Source organism: Cuculus canorus, chromosome 26 (genome assembly GCF_017976375.1).
Source record: "Cuculus canorus isolate bCucCan1 chromosome 26, bCucCan1.pri, whole genome shotgun sequence".
NCBI classification, from domain to species: domain Eukaryota; kingdom Metazoa; phylum Chordata; class Aves; order Cuculiformes; family Cuculidae; genus Cuculus; species Cuculus canorus.
In genome coordinates this window covers 6,134,042-6,154,690 of record NC_071426.1, presented here as the reverse complement: position 1 = coordinate 6,154,690, position 20,649 = coordinate 6,134,042, and the positions used below count along the sequence as shown (strand labels likewise).

At 46.2% G+C, this 20,649-nt stretch overlaps 1 protein-coding gene across 2 annotated transcripts in view; it reads right to left on the bottom strand.

The window, feature by feature from the left end:
• The window catches only part of ANTXR1 (ANTXR cell adhesion molecule 1), a 112,622-nt gene that overhangs the window by 61,006 nt on the left and 30,967 nt on the right, over positions 1-20,649 (bottom strand). For both annotated transcript variants that reach the window (XM_009569678.2, XM_054049712.1), the window contains 3 exons: positions 19,446-19,544; positions 5,309-5,378; positions 4,941-5,019 (listed from right to left, as the gene is read on the bottom strand). In XM_009569678.2, the coding sequence (XP_009567973.2) occupies positions 4,941-5,019; positions 5,309-5,378; positions 19,446-19,544 (248 nt within the window). The remainder of the gene's footprint in view (positions 1-4,940; positions 5,020-5,308; positions 5,379-19,445; positions 19,545-20,649) is intronic.

Below are 20,649 nucleotides of genomic sequence, written 5' to 3'. Positions count from 1 at the left end.
CCCTCAGATCATCTTTGTAGCCTCCTCTGGACTCATTTCAACAGCTCCATTTCCTTCTTATGTTGTGGATTCCAGAAGTGGACACAATACTCTGGGTGGGGGACACGATGCTCCACAATATACCAATCATAAGCTGTAAAATCAGACGTAGATTTGTTCAATTGTTTCTGAAGCCCTTGTTGCATTCCCTGAGAGCTTTAATTTGTTGCTGGGTACTTTTGGCCTCTGCTAGCACACTGCATGGAAACTTCTGTAGCGGAGAACATAGGCATCGCATTAACCTGCAGAGCAGCCAGTGCAGCCCACCATGGGAGATGGTGCCTTTCTGAGACACTGGAAAGCTGAGAGCATTTGGCTGACAACAAGAGCGTTGCAACATCTGAAGTAAATAGCCTTGCTGTAAGGGGTTAGACCGGAGCAATTTGGGGGCAGGATCTGACTTTGTCTTCTGAGGTTACACAGCACCTGGAGAAAGTCAGCTCTGCTATTGTAACTGGAGCATAAAAGCCAAGGAACAGAGAATATCAGCAGAAGGAGAGGGGTGTAGGTTGGTGGAAGCGGTCTTGCTCCCCAAAAAGGACCTCTGTCTAATTTGAGACAAGGAACAGAGACAGATAGTGGCAAGTTCTGATAGCTAAACATAATTTATAAACAAAATACCTCCTTGGCACTCAGAACTGGAGGACCAAGTTGCTAAACAGATGCTCAGGATACATCCACAAACCTCCTAAGTAATGCTTTCAAGTATAAGCTCCTCCTGAAATCTCAGTCCAAGTATTCACAACTGATTCCAAGGGCTGGAGAGAGGAAGGGCTTCCAATACACATTGGATTCCATAGAGGAGAGATTACTTTGTTCAAAAGAACCCAGGGGAACAAGCCCAGTTACTCTCTGGGCCAGTGTTGACACCACAGCCTTAAGTCCATTTCTGTAGAAGCACGGGCCCTGCCCCTCGGTGTGCCCAGCCTTTGCAGGCTTCAGTGTTCAGAGCTGCCTTTTAGCACCTCCTGCCAGCTGCAGGGCTTACCTGAATGTCCCTGCATGGATATGCTGTCTTTTGCTTAAGCAGTGCAGTAACAACGCAACCTTATTGCCCTTTGCTTGGAAGGGGGGGATCCTCCTCCCCCCACCCCCACCCCAGGCAACTTCGAAATGAAAGAAAAACATTACTTAAAAGGTATAGTTATTGAAAAACCAACTTCAGAGAAATAAATTAGTAACCCTCCAAGACAAGCAAGCCAAGAGACTAATCCATCAAATACTTCCAGCCAGCTGAGCTTTGTCATACTGGAGATGCTGGCATCTCATCCTCCAGCTAAGCGTATAAACAGCATGCTGTCTCCAAACCTTAAGAACAGTCATTCCAGCCATTCCCCTGTTCTCTTGGGGTAGTTGCCAGTGGTCACATAGCCCAGGGCCAAATAACACCCTCAATTACACTCAGGACAGCTCTGTCTTAGTTTAACTGGGTAATACATAAGTTAGTGGGGAGCAGGATTAAACTTCTGTCTGCAGCCCCTGATTTATTCCGCGTTACCCTCTTGGTTCTGAAATAAGCCCAGCCACTGTGAGCAGCTTTACCAGCAGCCAGCCAGTAATCCTCAGTCCGGGGTGTGCAGTCAGCAAAGCCTTTGAAAGAAAAACAGCATTGGCCATCCTCAGCGAGGGCACACGCAAGCTTGATGTTTACATGCAGTATCATTCTGCCCTAAGCTAGAGGGTTTCAGCTGCATTCCATAATTTAATAAAACAAATGCTTTGCCCAGCCACAGAAGCTCCTGTGTCTGGCCTGTTTTTGACAGATAAATGGAAATCACTGTGTCCTTCCAACAAGCAATCCCATGTTGTTCACAGAGCTCCTTACCCTGTCTACTGAGCCTGGCTCTCCAGGGCTGCTGCAGGCGCCTCGCAAGGATGAGCAGAGCACAGCCCTCCTCACTTCTTCCCCCATGAATTACATCCCTCTTCTTGCCCTGCATCACTTTGGAACCTGTGAGGATGTGTGCTGCAGCCCCTTATCACCCGCAGGGCTGGGGCACCTGAGACAGGCTTGCTGGATAATCTCAAAGCAGTGGGTGCAATGCTCTGCTCTCCCTCCAGCATCCTTTATTTTCCACTCCTTACTGGCAGATCTGTGCCTTAAAGCTTTATCATCCGGAGGGCATCTCGCATTGCCCAGATGGGTTTCCCATTAGACTCCAGAGCCACCAGAAAATCAAGATGGTAACGAGCCCCATCAAAAGCACTATTCCTGAGGAACTAATGTGAGGGTGGGAGAAGGAGTAGCACTCATCAAACCAAAAAAAAATTCTCCTCTACTAACCTAGTCCTATGTTTTTTTTCTTTCTTTTACTCTTTTTCACGTTAAATATTGCACTCTGAAATCTGAGCAGTCCCATGCAATTCCGCAGTCAATGCTTTTTATCATCTCCAGAAGATGACAGCCCCATCTTTATCTAAAGGCCACCCCGGCTGAGATGAGGGAGTCAAGCTTTTTTCTGACTGACACTTCTTTACGCACCAGACAGACTTTGCATGCGGAGTTTCATTTGCTGGCTGAAGTGCCTGGGCAAATTCCAGACTGGTACTTACCACAGGGGATTTAAAAAGGCTTCCCATAATTAACTCTCTTGCCTGTAAAAACTTACATTGAAGATCCTCAGGAAGAAAAAATGAAATAAAATCCTCCAAGACCTCCTAAGGACAGTTTGGTGCCTCAGGCTTCAAAATAACCAGGCCAACTGAGAAGAGTTTTGATTCTTTCTTAAATGGAGATTTCGCTCCACCTGATCAAGCTGAGATCACTTTTATGTGACTGCAAGTCTTCCCAAAATGTAGTTTAAATTGAAAATGCTGAAAGAACTTCTGCAACAAAAGCAGCTTTACAAGTCTCTCTTACACCTTCTTCTGTTTTCTTTTGTTAAATGAAAAAATCAATTACCTCACTTGAAAACTCAAAACTTAAGCACTTCTGGCAACTGTATTTTGGGAACCTAACCAGCAATTCCTTGAGTCCCATGGAGAAAGAGGTATAGAGGCTTATACAATCATGTCTGTACTCAAATACTGGAAAGCACTAGCAGTTAAGCAAAAGGCAGAATACAACAAAACCAATGTCTTTTAATTTCTGACACTCCCTGCATTCCTTTTGGGCTGCAAACCTTGATGCAGACACATTTCAGGAAGCAAAAAGGCGGGAGAGTGACAAGTCCCTCAAAGCACAATGGGCACCTGCAGTCCAGGACTGTGAAGTGCCCACATTTGAAAGCTCTAAGGCAGTTCCAGCTCTACATACGACTCCTTGCAACAAAACAAAACCCCCCAAACTCCAAACAGTGTTCAGACAGTGAGTTTTAGTTTGGTGCTGACAGATTTGACAAGTAGTATCTCTTACAGCTCTAAGGGGAGATGTATTTAATTCTCTCAGACTAGGAAGGAGATAAGGTCAGTCCTCCATTCCTAACCTCCCCACATTTTCTTTCCTTTGAAATGTTGATTTCACACCTCAAGGGGAAAAAGTGCAAATAATAACTTCAACTGGGCAGCATAGGACAAGCAAAAGCTCTGTCTCTTCCCAGAGGGAGCCAGTTTGTACTAGAGAGGTGAGTGTATCACTGCATTCAGAGCTTCCTAAAGAGGACAAGTGCACAGAACACTTTCTGCCACGCGTTCAGTATCTGAATATGAAGGCAGCACAGTCTGCGGAAATCACTTCGAACTGGCAGCATCACAAAAATGACACCACTGGGCAAGGCAAAAAATCCTGGTATTTCATTTTCAGCAGCTGGCACTTGGTGTTAGCGAAGAGTGTGAGCACAGGAGTTCTGAGCCTCCTCGCATCTGGCCATCGCTGGAGCCGGGCCCTACAGCAGTGAAGCTGTGATGCGCTTCTAGAAAAGGCAAAGGCTTTGAGCTCTTGTTTCTTTCCAAAAAGTGACCTATCTGTCTAAGATGAAAAGAGCTTTCTTTCTTCTAGGGTTTTCACTGCTCAATAAAAGTGACTTTTCTTTACCTGCCTTATTCCTAGGAGTCTTTGGATATTAGATGAAGGTCGGGACCTACACTAGTATAAAACAGCTTTGCTCTATTAACTTATGAGTAACTGGGTCAATCCTCTTACCATGAAAACCTACACTAAAATTTCTGCCAGCTAGGGTGATAAAGCTTTTTAGGTAGTTCAGTATCTCGGCTCTATCTGTTCTGATCTTTAAATGCCTGCATCCATAGCTTAGGAGCCAAAGTCTGGCTTTTCTAATTGTCCATTTCTAATTGTTCATTTCTGGCCTTTACTTGCTGGGAACTTAGCCGTCTGCTTCAGCTATATGCTTAATGGAGTTTTCCTCCCTGGATTCCCTCCAGACAGCCCTTGAAGGGCAGGACAGGACAGGACAGGACAGGTATTGTTTACAGGGAAAATTGGATATTTGCAGATTATTCACGTGTTTCAAAGAAAGGTTTTTTTTGTGGAGCAACTTAAAAAAATAAAGACCTAGTAAAACTTATGAGGCTGTCAAGCCCCTTGCTTTGTTCCTTCTCCAATTGAATAGCCATTTCTGGAGAGCAACAAAATCAGAGTTCAAAGCATTCCCACCAAAGGGAGTGCGGGGCTGCCATGTGAAGTCACTGCTGATTGTGGTGCAGCTTTTTGAAGACAACACTCCAGATCCCTTTCCAAACCTGATCATTTCTGAAACATAGCACACAGAGGAAACCCAAAGCACTGACTGCTCCTTTGCACACAGGGAAGAAAACCTTCCTGCTTGTTACCATCACTTCATTCTACATCTTTCTGGCTGTCGTACTTCAGCCCCAGATCTTCAAACAGACCTAACCTTCAGGTCTGCAATCAGCTTGGAAGCCCTTATACTGGTGTAACAAACATCTGCTGTTAAGCACCACCGCTCAACTGCATCATTTTAGGTACATGAATTGGAACTTACACAGTGAGTGCTGGAGATGATGACGGAGCTGGAGATGAAGCTCAGACCATCATTCATACTGACTTGAAGAGCTGCTTCCCTGAAAAAAAACCCACAACAAAGTCAGGCAAGCTGGTCCACAGCCCTCTCCTGGATAATATCCTCTGGCACCCAGGCTCCTGATGCACAGAAGAGCTTTTGGAAAAGGCTAATTCCCACTGATGCTGCTATCCCCCCCGTGCTCCAGTGCACAACTGCCAGTTCACCAGGCAAGCACAAGAGACAATGGTGATTGACTAGATGCACAGAAAGACAAAATATAGTGGAATGACACAAGCTCATTTTCCCACAGGCAAAGTAAATATTTGAATATATTTAAAAAAACATACATGCCAACTTCTTGCAGCACAGGTGCTGGGCAGAGTAAGTAGGTATCTTCCACTACAAAAGGCTTCTCATCTGGAAAAAAGAAATATCGGGATTGATTACCTGATCAGTAACAGAGGTGTTGAAGTCCAAGCTTAAATACTGCTTTACCTCACTTTTGAAACATAAGCAAGATCAAACACTGCACGAAGGATAAGAAGCAGTCATTCTGAGGTAACTGTAGGCATTAACTGTAGGCATGAGTTTAGCCCATGGAGTTACAGAGTAAATACAAAGTCACAGCAGATATCCTGCATCTCAGGAAAACCAACCAGCACCTCACATTTACTGTTTACTGCTTACAAAGGTTTGTAGTGATAGGATGAGGGGCAATGGGTATAAACTGGAGAGGGGCAGATTTAGACTGGACATAAGGAAGAATTTCTTCACTATGAGAGTGGTGAGGCCCTGGAACATGTTGCCCAGGGAAGTTGTGGCTGCCCCATCCCTGGAGGTGTTCAAGGCCAGGTTGGATGGAGCCTTGAGCAACTTGATCGAGTGGGAGGTGCCCTGCCCATGACAGGGGGGTTGGAACTAGACGATCTTTAAGGTCCCTTCCAGCCCAAACTATTCTATGCTTCTATGATGCTATGATTCTATGATTGTACCGCAGTGGATGAGGCATAAAGATAAGAGATGCAGACTGTAAGAGCTTTACCCTCATGCAGAAGCAGAACTCACCAAATCAAGCATTCTTCTCCAGACAAGGAAAGGTTTCCACTCAATACAAAATTTTAGAAAGCAGTAATACTACTCTAGTAATTCCTATCACACATTGTAATCCCTGTTTCATACCAGTGTATTTCTTTGCTTTGGCTGTAATATAAACGATTATTTCCTCAAGCAGGTTAGGAAATGTTTATTTTTCACACTCCATTAAAAAAATGGCATGGTAATGAAATTTGTAATCTCCACTGAAGTTTTCTTTATGTTTCCAGCTTCCAGCAGATCCCAGGCCTACTTATACTCTTGAATTTTTGGGTTACCCGCAGCACTTACTTTGTTAAGGACTGTTTGACACAGCAACCAGCTGAAGGTAAAACATTTTAGCCAGCTGGATATGGTTTTCACCAACAGGCTTTGCTTCTGCATCATGGTTCACCTACTGAGAACAGCCTTCAGGCTTTGGTGATCCCTCTAGATCCCTGCTCCTGCTGGTGGCCTGGGAAATACCACATTATAGCTGCTTTCCCACAGCCTCAATGCAAGAACACAGTATATTCATCTTTAGGAGCAGGTGCTTTTAGCACAAGGTATTCCTTTTCCAGCCCCATACTGTCCAGAAGATGATGTCCTCATTAAGAGAGAGGTAGAAAGACAACAGGCATTTAAAACACGCAGTGTAGTGGCAGAATGCACGTCCCCTACTTCCTATGGCGAGCTTGCATCACACACAGGGACTCAGGTTTGCCATGAGGTCACTAAATCCAACCAGCAGCACCTCCCACTTTGCAGAAGCAAGGCAGATGCTCAGTGGTGGTGAGTCTGGCTCTGCAGCCCTGTTCTTACCCTGATTTATGAAGATATCATTAGCTCCCATAAATTTATGGCATTGTCCCAGTGCATACGTGCCAAGAGAATGAAGACCAAGGTCTTGTTTTCTTCTTTGCTAACACTGACAGAAAGGCCAAAGAATTCTCTGTGCCAGCATTTGCTAAAACAAAAGTTGGCTTAATTTTGCGAGGCCTTTTGCTTAGATGTCATTAGCTTTTTGTTTCTCTTTCTCTCTCTTCCCACCCGAGCTCGCATTCAAGTCTATGCCTCTGTAGAAAGTTTATCAGACCCACAGTCCCATGAGAGGACTCGTGGCTGGCCAGGCTGGCTACAGGGAGAGCTTATTTTGTTTGGAGAATGCTTGTGTTTCACCACAAAAATGAGTGACTATTTTCTTCTGCTCCAAACAAAAGAGGATCCATTTGGTTTTCATAACTCTGGCCATACGACTCCTTCCTGGAAAACTTATATAGGGAAACCAAACAAAGCAACACTTCTCATCTGTTCTTGCATCTGTACCTGCAGGATGCATTTGGAAGCGGGACGATTTTCTTGCCCGCTACAGAATAACTTGCTGTATTCCTGCACAGTAAGTGGTGGGCATGAATGCTCCCAAACTCCAGATCTTGTGCCAAAAGCTGAATTGTGTGGTTTGGACTCCTCTCCACTGATGATTCTAATGGAAGAGCCAAAGAAGGTGAAGGGCGGAGCACTCAGCTCGATGTCGTTGACTTTGCTGCCCAGGGAGGGGTCTCAGCCCTCAGCCTGGCTGCCTGGGTAACTGGGAAGAAATCACTTTGCCTCCTTGGCCTTGATTGCACCGTCGACACCAGCCAACGGCAGAGCTTGGGCACCTCCAGGAAATATTGCAATGCCTTGCGTTTGAGAAAGTCCGCCCATAGCAGTGGGCACAGTTTGCTCCTTACCCAGGTGCCTCTCACTCCTCCATCAAGCAAAAGAAGGTTCTCATCATATAAAAAAAAAAAACCCCAGGACTCATGGGCAACTAAAACAAGTCAGTGCTGACTTAAGCCCTTCAGAGCAGGGTGCAGAAATGGAGAAGGGTCAAACATCTCACAAAAATCCATCTATTTTCTGCAGATGCCCTTGCAGCAAGGCACTTTCTGCTGCTAGGATTCCAGTAATTCACCAGGCAGCATTCCTACACCTTTTAACAACTATCCACAGCCTGTAAAACCTATTTGTCCCTGCATTAGTGAACAGTTTCTTTTGCCATTAGCAGGGTGTAACCTTTTGGCAAGCCAGGACTTGGAGCACTTCCCAACTGTAATAATAAAAGCCTCGATATATGCATGATGTTTTAACACAGATGAACAAACCTCAATAACAGAGAGGTACAAAAACCCGAAGAAGGTGACCAAGACAGACTGTAGTACTTTCTTTTAGCCATATAACCAAGCTGAAATTAGCAGCCTTTTCTCTGTTTAATGGTTCATCTTGGAACCGACTGGCATACTGAAAGCTGACTTACAGAAGGGTTTCAGAAAGCACAACATTTTCAAATTGCCACCACAATATCACAAGCACTGACTGTTGGACTCGCAATATCAGCAGGATTTCAGGCCAGAAAAGGCTGCAAAAGCCGTTTGCCAAACTTTCCATATATCACTGAGTAACAATCTCCTTCTGTTATCCCTATACTTATGATTTGTGTTCAACTAAAGCACATCTCAGAAAATGCTTCGACCTAGCCTTCTGTTACTACAAGATAGAAGACTTTGGGCCATTCGATTAGCACAGCCAAACTGGGGTGGGCTCTGGCTGCTCTCGCACACCACTCCCTCAGCACCATCTGTGCCAAGGCAGCTGTTCCTTGTACCTCAGCCCACTCGAGGTGGGTTAGCCCTCAGCCATCGTGAGCCTGAGCACTTCTATTGTCCTTTGTCACCTCAGATGAGACAAAACACCTCCATAATTCTCTGCACAATCTACCAAAGCACAACCTTTCTTCATTCTGGCTGACTCCTCCTCTTATGCCACTCCTTGTGACAACTCTGCAAGCGAAGTTTTTATTTCAAATCCATTTTGTGGGGAGACAGGAATGTAGAAAGACACTGGAACACTCTCTGAGCTAGAGAAACTGGCAGTGAGAAAGACCCATAAATAAGAAATGTTTTGTTAATGCTGTCATGAAAACCACATTGAGATCATGCTATAATTGCTCTGCTTTGTGTAGGGATGCGAGCTTTGAATGCCAAAGTCATTCAGAACAGAGCCTAGGAGATGGGGGAAAGAGATAGATAAGCACAGAACATTTGTAACAGTCTCTGGATAAGAGAGAAGGGGTCTGGAAGGAATCGCTTTTCCTCTGATACATTCATTTGCTGTGCATACAGCTCTGTTCAAAAAGCATGCATAACTTCAAGACTTCTAATGGAACTTGGTAAAGCTCCACGATATTAATTTGCTCGTGCTCACAACTGGCAGCTCAGGAGAGCAGCCCATGCTGCAGTACAACAGGGTCACTCTCAGGCAGGAGTCTCAGTCCAGCACTGAAACAGCCCCACTCCAATCTCCGAGCTGTTACCACAAGCTCCATCATGCTTATTTGCACACGTACTAATGTCACAGTGAGAAACCATCCTGGTGCCCCAGCACCAGCAACCGAGCTTGGCAAAGCACTCCACATTGCACAAGGATTCTCCTCCTCACTCAGCCTAAGTTTCCTGCTTGTTCCTCCATCCCTGGCTTGAAGAGCTGCAGAGAAATCTGCTGGAGGTAAACACCTAGGAACCCCGATTGTAGTTTCTACACTGCAATTTGCTGGAGGCTAGAAGAGCATTTCAGGGAAGTGTGATCATTTCTCCCATTCTCATATTCTTTGTCAAGTAATGCCTTAGGCCGCTTCCAAAATAGGATGCTCACTATAGTGTGCATGTTCACCTAAGAAAAATTAGAGGCATCTGTTGTGACCTACATAAAGGTTGTACTCCCCAAAACACCTGATGGAATTTGTACAGTGATAGACATTCTCTAGTACTACAGTGGAAAGAGGGAAAAGCTACTACAAGAAAAGCAATGATTCAGTGGGGGTTTAAGTGACCTGACCAAGCGGGGAAATAGGGGATTAGAGGGTCAAACTGCAAAGGAAAATATTCCCATGCTCGGAGCGACCAGGCGGTGAGAAAGTAAAGACACTATTACAAGTAATGTACTGTGTTGCCAGGAATAAGGGAAGATGGGGAAAATGGAGAAACCTGCTAGGCTTTAAAAACAGAAAGTGATATGTTGAAAGCATTTGTTGTGCAGTTTTGGGATACAGTTCCCTATTCAGCTCACTCTCTGCTGATACCTGGCACTCCTGCTCTCCCTGTATTTGCCTCACTTTCCCTCGCTTCAAGATGATGCTGAAAAAAACAGGTTAGTTTGTGCAAAGGATTGGTTTGGCCAAGCATCCAGAGCATTCACTAGGATGCAAAAGCTCTCGCTGCACCTCTGCTGTGGTTCATGCTGCTTCCTTATCAATCTTTCTTCTTTTCATTCACTTTTAAATTGCCTGGGACAGAGCTCGCCTCTATGCCCAGAACTATCTTTGCTGGGTCCTGCACAATCCAAGCAGACAAAGACATTTTAGCACCACAAAGCAGTCATAAGTCACCACACTGGATAATTACTTTTAACTCTGTGCAGTCTGAAACCAATTCTCTTAGGTCCTGCTGTTGGCAGAGAACACCCTGCTGTTGAACATGCACTTCTGCTCAGCCAAATATTCTTCATGGTTTCTACAGATGTTCCTTTTTTTATCCCATAGCTATGAACATTATGAGCCGATGCTCTCTTCACCTGGCACTTTTGTCTGCCAATAATCCCAATAAAAATCTATTAGCTCATGCCCTTAGCCTCAGCAAGTCCTAGCTGTGCTGCTCTCCATCTCATCTGGGATAATTTAAGATTTCAGGAATTGTTGGCTTAGTGTTATCTTTAAAAATACCTCCCTCCCTGACACAATCAGGGGCTGAGAGGTTTCAAGCAAACAAAAACAGCTGAGCTATCCAATGTCCATAAGGTTTCCATAAAATACTCTTATGATGAACTCTGATGTTAAGGTGTTTGCAGCCAAGCGCCACAAAGGCACACTGAGAACACGGGCTGGAGCTGCAGGCTCCAGTAAAGCCAAACACCAGGATACGTTCTTGCACAGAGCAACTTAAAACTTAACAGTGCTGTGCCAGTTCTCACCAGGAGATTCTTGGGTTTGGGAACATTGATGAGCAAATGTTGGGTTCCCTCAACCATGGAATTGTTTGAACTCAGAAACTGAGTTTATGGCCCCTTGCTTCCAGGTTGCTGCATCAAACCTAGTGCTGTGCAAAGCAAACTAAGAAGTCTTGGTGCACTGCCAAGGAGAATAAGCTCACTTTTCGTCTCTGCATTGATTCACGACACAACAAATGCATCAGGGCAGAAGGTGGGGGACATATTTGGCCCTTATCCTCATTTTCCACAGTCATTTAGTGGACACAGGAAGACTGCTTCCAAAAAAAAAGCCCATGGGCTGCATAAGACAAGCTGATCTTTCCTGAAAGTTACTATGAAATTATGATGACAGACACCATAACAAATTAATCAGCACGCAAAAAGAGAGGAAGGAGACTTCCTCCTCACCTCCAGCTAGCATCAGGCTACAGTATTTGGGAGTGAGGTAACCCTTACAAATAGTTTGTAGAATCACAGAACCACAGAGTCATTAGGTTGGAAAAATCCTTTGAGATCAACTCCAACCATCTCTGTCCACTACTAAGTCATGTCCCCAAGCATTTAACCTTACCCGCCTTTTAAACCCCTCCAGGGACGGGGACTCCACCACCTCCCTGGGCAGCTGTTCCAGTGCTTCAGAACCCTTTCTGTGAAGAATTTTTTCCTGATGTCCAATCTAAACTTTCCCTGACACAGCTTAAGGCCACTCCATCTTGTCCTGTCCCCTGTCACAGAGCCTCAGTGGGTCCGTGCAGCTCCGCAGAGCCTGGGCTGCAGGCAGCACCCCCCTTCCCCACCAGCTCATGCCTCTGGTAACTGCTCCACTTGTGGGAGCTGTGCTCGCGTGGGGCAACTCCTTTGCATGGTGGCAGAGCTGAGGGAGGAAGTAAATAGGTTAAGGATGATCAGGGAATGCGAGAGGGAAATAGATCTCTGGAGCAGCGCCCTCTCCGAAACTCAGCAGGCTGCTGGAGCCAGTGTGGCTAAGCAGCTCCCACCTACGGACTGCAAGGCTGGGGGATCAAGAGATGGGGAATAGCAGCAAGTCCCTGTCTGGCGCAGGAAACCTGCTCCCCCCACCCAGACAACAAACCCCCAAATCACCCTCAAAAATAGATATGAAGCGCTGCAGGTAGAACCTATGCCCAGGGAAGACGAAGATGGCTCCCACAGCCTAGAAACATTCCCTAGGCTCCGGCATCCTCAGAGGACCTTAAAAACATCCTCTGTTAATAAAAAGAGGAGAGTGATTGTCCTGGGGGATTCCCTTCTAAAAGGAGCAGAGGGACCCATCTGCAGAGCGGACCCGCTCCACAGGGAGGTCTGCTGCTTGCCGGGGGCGTCAATGAAGGATGTCACTAGAAAACTCCCTTCCTTGGTGAAGGAAACGGATTATTACCCCCTGCTGGTATTTCAAATAGGCCATGATGACTTACAGCGCAGAAAGCTTATAGCCATCAAAAGAGACTTCAGGGCTCTGGGGAGAACGATGGAGGGCTCTGGAGCACAAGTGGTGTTTTGTTCCATCCCAACACTAAGGTATAAGGAACAGGAGGTCAAACACAAACAGCTGTTTAATGCCTGGCTCCGAGCCTGGTGTGAGGAGAGAGGCTTTGGATTCTTTGATCATGGAGTGACCCACCCACCCCCAGACTTTCTTAGTAGGGATGGGACACGCTTGTCTCCAAGGGGTCTAAGGTACTTTCTAAAAATCTAGTTAGGCTTTTAAATAAAGCTTTAAACTAGATGTGAAGGGGGAGGGGAGGAGACCAGGCTAGTTGGGAATGAGCCTGGAAGTGGGTCCAGTGACTGAGATATGGTGTGCTGGAGTGGACGACCAGTACACCACCACAGAGAAAGAGGGGGCAAATACAGCTGGGGACCGCAAGAATGAAACTGGAACTGTGGAGTTAGTTATTCCAAGGACCAGCCAATTGGGAATGAACTCTATGCCCTTTATGAGGGATGAAGGTTCGTCAGCTCAGCTGAAGTGCATTTACACCAATGCACGCACCATGGGCAATAAGAAGGAGGAGCTGGAAGCTGTTGTAGGGCGAGGTGACTATGATGTCGTTGTCATCACAGAAATGTGGTGGGATGACTCATATAACTGGAGTACAGCTACGGGGGGGGTATAAACTCTTCAGGAGGGACAGGAAGGGTAGGAAAGGAGGCGGCGTAGCCCTCTATGTTAAGGAGTGCTTCGATACCCTTGAGCTGGATTACGGTAAGGAAGGGACTGAGTGCTTATGGGCTAAAATCAGAGGAGCCCACAAGAAGGCAGACATTGTGATGGGAGTCTGCTACAGACCACCCAGCCAAGAGGAGGCAGCTGACGAGCTCTTCTATAAACAGCTGGGGATGGTCTCTAGATCTCTGCCTCTTGTCCTCGTGGGTGACTTCAATCTTCCAGATATCTGCTGGGAGTACAATACAGCAGAAAGGAAGCAGTCTAGGAGGTTCTAGGACTGCGTGGAAGACAACTTCCTCACACAACAGTTAGTGAACCAACAAGGGAGGGTGTCCTCCATGACCTGCTGTTTGAGAATAGGGAAGGTCTTGTGGCGGATGTGACGGTTGGAGGACGCCTGGGATTAAGCGATCATGAGATGATAGGGTTTTCAGTTCTAGGTGGGATAAAAGAAGGGGATTAGCAAAACAGTCACATTAAACTTCCAGAGGGCAGACTTTGGCCTGTTCAGAAGGTTGGTTGGCAAAGTCCCATGGGATACAGTCCTTCAGGGCAAGGGAGCCCATGAGGGCTGGGCGCTCTTAAAAAATGAAATCCTAGCAGCTCAGGAGCAAACCATCCCTGTGTTCCAGAAAAGGAGACGGCGGGGGGAAAAGCCAGCTTGGTGGAGCAGGGAGATTTTGGGATGCATCAAAAAGAAGAAGAAGGTCTATGAACTTTGGAGGAAAGGGCAGGCGTCTTGGGTGACTACAGGGACGAAGTGAGATCGTGCAGGGAAAAAATCAGGAGGGCTAAGGCCCAATTAGAAATCAAATTGGCTAAGTCTGTGAAACATAATAAAATATCTTTCTACAAATATATCAACAAGAAAAGGAGGACTAGGGAGAATATTCAGTCCCTATTGGATGCAGAAGGAACAACAGTGACAGGGGATGAGGATAAGGCTGAGGTACTTAATGCCTTCTCTGCCTCAGTCTTTAATAGCAAGGAAAGTTGTTCCCTCTGTGTACGAACCCAGGAGTTAGAGGAGCAGAATGAGGCTCCCGTGATCCAAGAGGAGGCGGTTAGAGACTTGCTTGCCCAGCTCGACACCCACAAGTCTATGGGGCCGGATGGGATCCACCCAAGAGTATTGAAGGAGCTGGCGGATGTCCTTTCCAAACCCCTTTCCATCATCTTCCAGCAGTCCTGGCTGACTGGGGAAGTTCCACTGGACTGGAGGCTGGCTGATGTTGTGCCCATCTACAAGAACGGTTGCAGGGAGGATCCGGGGAACTACAGGCCTGTCAGTCTCACCTCAGTGCCAGGGAAAGTCATGGAACAGGTAATGTTGAGTGCTATCATGAAGCACATGCAAGAGAACCGGGTGATCAGGCCCAGTCAACATGGGTTTACAAAAGGCAGATCTTGCCAAACTAACCTGATCACCTTCTATGACAAAACCACTCAACTACTGGATGGGGGAAAGGCTGTGGATGGAGTCTTCTTGGACTTCAGTAAAGCCTTTGACACAGTTTCTCACAGCATTCTGCTTCAGAAACTGTCAGCCTCTGGCCTGGACAGGCGCACACTCTCCTGGGTTGAAAACTGGTCGGATGGCCCAGAGAGTGGTGGTCAATGGAGTTAACTCCAGCTGGAGGGCAGTTACAAGTGGGGTTCCTCAGGGCTCGGTACTGGGTCCAACCCTGTTCAATGTCTTTATCAATGACCTGGATGAAGGCATTGAGTGCACCCTCAGCAAGTTTGTGGATGACACTAAACTGGGTGGAAGCGTGGATCTGCTGGAGGGTAGGGAAGCTCTGCAAAGGGATCTGAACAGGCTGGACCGCTGGGCTGAGGCCAATGGCATGAGGTTTAACAAGGCCAAATGCCGGGTCCTGCACTTGGGGCACAACAACCCTATGCAGCGCTACAGACTGGGGGAAGAGTGGCTGGAGAGCTGTACAGAGGAGAAGGACCTGGGGGTGATGGTTGACAGCGACTGAACATGAGCCAGCAGTGTGCCCAGGGGGCCAAGAAGGCCAATGGCATCTTGGCATGGATCAGAAACGGTGTGACCAGCAGGTCCAGGGAGGGGATTCTCCCTCTGCGCTCGGCACTGGTGAGAACGCACCTTGAATCCTGTGTTCAGTTCTGGGTCCCTCACCACAAGAAGGACGTTGAGGTTCTGGAGCGTGTCCAGAGAAAAACAAGGAGCTGGTGAGGGGGCTGGAGAACAAGTCTTATGAGGAGCGGCTGAGAGAGCTGGGGTTGTTTAGCCTGGAGAAGAGGAGGCTGAGGGGAGACCTTATTACTCTCTACAACTACCTGAAAGGAGGTTGTGGAGAGGAGGGAGCTGGGCTCTTCTCCCCAGTGACAAGGGACAGGACAAGGGGGAATGGCCTGAAGCTCCACCAGGGGAGGTTCAGGTTGGATATCAGAAAAAAATTCTTCACAGAAAGAGTCATCGGGCACTGGAACAGCTGCCCAGGGAGGTGGTCGAGTCACCTTCCCTGGAGGTGTTTAAGGAACGGGTTGATGAAGTGCTTGGGGGACATGGTTTAAGGGAGTGTTAGGAATGGTTGGACTCAATGATCCAGTAGGTCCTTTCCAACCTGGTGATTCTATGATTCTATGATTCTGTCACCTGGGAGAAGAGACCAGCTCCCTCCTCTCTACAATCTCCTTTTATGTAGTTGTGGAGAGTGATGAGGTCTTCCCTCAGTCTCCTCTTCTCCAGGCTAAACAACCCCAGGTCCTTCAGCTGGCCCTCGGATGACTTGTTCTCCAGCCCCTTCACCAGCTTCATTGCTCTTCTCTGGACACACTCCAGGACCTCAATGTCTTTCTTAGAGTAAAGGGCCCAAAACTGAACACTATTTTTGAGGTGTGGCCTCACCTTCCACTGGTAACACTGGCTAGTTTTGTGTCTCCATAGACAGGACACGTTGAAGAGTGGAAAGCTGATGGATGACATTCTTAGCTCTGTGGAGACTTTAGATGTTTCTAGGAATGAATGCCTTGCTCCAGAGCCAGCCAGCTCTGAGGAAGCTGAGCTGAGATGCAATAGGGATACCATGGCAGGTCACAACAAGCATAGCCTCAAGGAACAGAGGTAACCTCACAAGTAGTGAGCAAGTAGTCTTCTTTCAAAGAAAAAGTGGAACAGAAAATCCAGTGCCGAACAGACTTTACATGGGAGAGAAAGGAAGGACAGCATTAATATTAATGGCCTCACACAGCTGACAGGAACTACTTTTACCTTGGGTATAAACTGGAGAGGGCAGATTTAGACTGGACATTAGGAAGAATTTCTTCACCATGAGAGTGGGGAGGGACTGGCACAGGCTGCCCAGGGAAGTTGTGACTGCCCCATCCCTGGAGGTGTTCAAGGCCAGGTTGGATGGGCCTTGGGCAGCCTGATCCAGTGGGAGGTGTCCCTGCCCACGGCAGGGGGGTTGCAATTGGATGATCTTTAAGGTCCCTTCCAACTCAAACTATTCTATGATTCTCTCGCACTTTTACCTTCCATTCAGGCTCAGAGCCCTGTCCCAGACTCACAATGCAGCGAGGGCCCTAGGAGGGACAATTGCTGGATGGATACGGAGGCAGAACTGCAAGAAGAACAAGCAGTAGAGAAAGGAGACCTGTACCAAATCTCTAGCTTCTGAAGAGGCTCCATAAACCAGTGAGGGGAGTACTAGGCTGGGTGGCAGGACACCTCTGCACTTGTCTGCGATGAGCTCACTCGGAACAGCTACCTTCAGCAGCATACGTCATTTCCCCTGTCTGTAGAACAGTATTTACTCATTTTACATCCAGCTTCCAGTGCTTTCTCTCTTCAAGATATAGACTTATTTCAAGAGTCCTAACAAAAAGTTCAAATTAAGCCAGAGATACAAATTTTTCAGGCCTTCAGAACTCATGCTCAAAAGATCTTTGTTCTGCAGCTCTTGAAGGCATTTTATAGAAGAAATGGAAAGCAACATGAGGAAAGAGAGTCATGATGTCCTTCCCCCACTGAAAGACCAAACCTAGCTCTTATCCCCACCCACACAGGTTGCAAATCTATCCCCGATGGTCCTAAAATGGAAATGCTGCACAAATTCACTCAACCAGTCTTGCTTTAGACATCACCGACAGCACAAATCTCTCAAAGAGATATCTGGCCTGAGAGATGTTTTGGACTTAAAACAAGGCCAGGCCAAGCTACAGCAGGGTGCCACGGGCACTCCTAAATCTTGCAACTTTAGGGGCTTCTGCAATGCTTTGTGATCGTCTTGTGAGTCCTATGACTTCCATTATACAAGTCCATGCATTTTTTAGCGTAGAATGAAAATGCTTGAAAAATCTTTCACTGACATTTCTCTTGAACTTATAGTAGCTCCTCCACAAAGTAGAAATTTGCACCCAAATTTTATCTTGGATATGGGTTATTCAGAGTTTTCTTGAAGGAAGACAGGAGACACAAATTAAGAAGGCAACAAACTGCCAGCTTCTAGCAGACAAACCCAAAGGCTTTGGGGTATGCATCACACAGCTTCAGGCTTTTAATGAAAAGAAAACTTCTAAATATTTGAGCAGCAATTTAATTTCCATTGGAACCTTCCAGGTGGAGAGAGAAAGGAGGGTTTCCTGCCAAGCTCTAGAGAACTACAGAAGACGTATGATCCAAACAAAACTTTGGATCTGAACTCTGGGGAGAAACCAAACATTGTTCAACACCTAAATGCAACCATGATCCAGGTTTAAGGAGTTCTGGCCACACATCAGGTTTGGGTCCGATTTTATGGAGCTTAAAAGGAAAAGTATGAATCTGTGGCTGCCTCACTTGCTCTTTTTTGAAAGCCACCTCTCACTTGTTCGCACACCTCTTATCTCTGGGCTGCATGGAGATGCCTCCAAAGCAATTAATTCACTGAATTAATTCACTGTATTCTCCCCACCCCAGTGCTTTAACTCAGGTCCTTCTCCTTTCCTACTTCTCCCTCCCCAGACACGTAGCCCTCCAGCTTCTGCTTGTAACACACATATATCTGAATTCAGCAAACACAAAGAAACATTAAAAAATTAAGCCAGCCAAGCTTTCTGTTTTATGACACAAGAGCTGGCCTACTACAGAGGAGGCCAGCAGAACAGTACAAAAGACATTCAGACAAGTTACAAACGCTCACTGTCTATACCTGCCCTGAGTGCTCAGTGGCATCCCTCACAAGGCAAACAGCAAACTGCTCCCTTGCATGGTAACAGCATGAGCAAAGTCCAGAACTGAGTCATTAGACGTCCACATGTAAGACTCAGAAGAGTCAGGACCACCTTCAAAACAATCAGGCACCGTCTGCATCATAGAATCGTAGAATGGTTTGGGTTGGAAGGGACCTTAAAGATCATCCACTTCCAATGCCTCTGCCATGCGCAGGGACACCTCCCATGGGATCAGGCTGCCTGTGGCCCCATCCAACCTGGCCTTGAACACCTCCAGGGATGTGGTAGCCACAACTTTCCCGGGCAACCTGGGCCAGGGCCTCCCTACCCTAACATGGAATGGATTCCATATTAGAAAAGGTGAATTCTGCTGTCACTGGGGAGATCAGCTAGGAGTTATGCTATCTGATTTCCAGTGTGGGTTTGTGGTCATGCCAGAGGAGAACAATAGGACCATTAATTCTTTCAGCTAAACGGCTCACTACACTTCACAAAAATAACATGCACTCAAGGTCTGATTTGCTTCTCTTCAGTTCTGCCGCTGGGTGAATTCTGTAGAGGAAACACCTTTCCAAGCTGCATCCACAGAACCACAGCAAGGCATCAGCCACTGCCCAACGCAGTTCCCAGTAAAAGCATTTATTTAAGCTGCATGACCAGGCTCGCTAAGTACCACAAAATACAGGTAAGGAGAGAAACAGACCTGATCTCTCCACGTGCTGAACCCAGCAAGACACATACAGGTACTCTTAGCAGGCAACTTCCTTGTCTTCTATATTTTGACCCCTCTACTGCTCAAGCCTGTCTGTTCGCACAGTGGCTGTCAGAGTCTTGGCGTACAATGCCACCAGCAATTTTCCTCTAAAAAAAAAAAATCTTCTGCTTTCTGCCAATTAATAGCTCCTTATCCCATAACTATTGCCTTCACAGTCAACATATTTGAAGAACTAAAACGTTTCACAAGGAAATACCTGCCAGTGTGGAGTCAGACAAAAAATATCAAGCCAGCTTACTAAGAGTGACTGAGTCGTTGATCCTGAAACTGCAGAGCACTCTGTCCACATTACGGGCATGTCGGAATCCATTTCCTCTCACGACAACCTGAAACGACTCTGTAGCAAAAGAGACAGCAGATTATTGACACGTAGTGAGGCAAAGAACGGTCATTTAGACAAGGCACATATGTCAGAAGTTTCTGCTTGAGATCTCTTGCTCTAAAATTTGCAGTTTAACAATTTTTAAGTTTAAAAATTGTTTAACAGTGAACTTCCTCTTCTCCTTACCCAATTGCAACTTGAATTTTTAGAAAGTGAAACAATACAGGACAGAAATGTTTTAACTGACCTGCAGTGGGAACATGAAGCTTTAGAGACATTGAGCTTTCCCCTCCTGAGTCTGCATTTTAAATAGCAGAAATTTCTGAGTGAGGAAACCCCAAAGTATTTTTCCACGGAAAGAAAAAAAATTGTCCAATGACAGACAATTTGGAGAAGTTTTAGTGCTGCTTTCTTAGGTAACTGCAAAATTTTATCAGTTGCCATGACTTTTGCCATGTCCTGCCTATACAACAACCATGAGTCCTTGGCAGATTTCATCAATCCATAAGCTTATGAGTCTCTGGACAAAGACTATGACAATATAATAGAATAATAGAATTGTTTGGTTGGAAAAGACTTTTGAGATCGAGTCCAACCGTACCTGTCCACTACTAAACCATATCTCTGAGCATCTCATCTTTGAATGCCTCCAGGGATGGCGATTCAACCACCTTCCTGGGCAGCCTCTGCCAGTGCCTGAGAACCCTTTCAGTGAAGAATTCCTTCCTGGTGTATAATCTGAACCTCCCCTGGTGCAACTTGAGGCCGCTAATTTCAGTTCTCTGCAAACAGGGAGTTTTCACGGACATGTTGATAAAGTAGTCTATAAGGTTTAACAAACAAATTACAGAAAGCCCCTTTGGTCCTGGTATGGTTCCCAAACTCAGATTAAATGGGTCTGTTTTACAGAAAGATTTACTTTAAAGCAAAATTTACAAAGAGTTTTGTATGTCTGTCCTCCATATTGACAAAGAAAACCTTATTTTCTTGTCTGTTTTAGCTTCTTCTTAAGGTTTATGCCATTGCTTTGCATTCTGATGTTGTAAAAATTCCCAGTTGCCTGTTGTTAAGCACATGCCTCAACTTTCCTAATGTCCTGTGATTACTGAAAACTGCTATT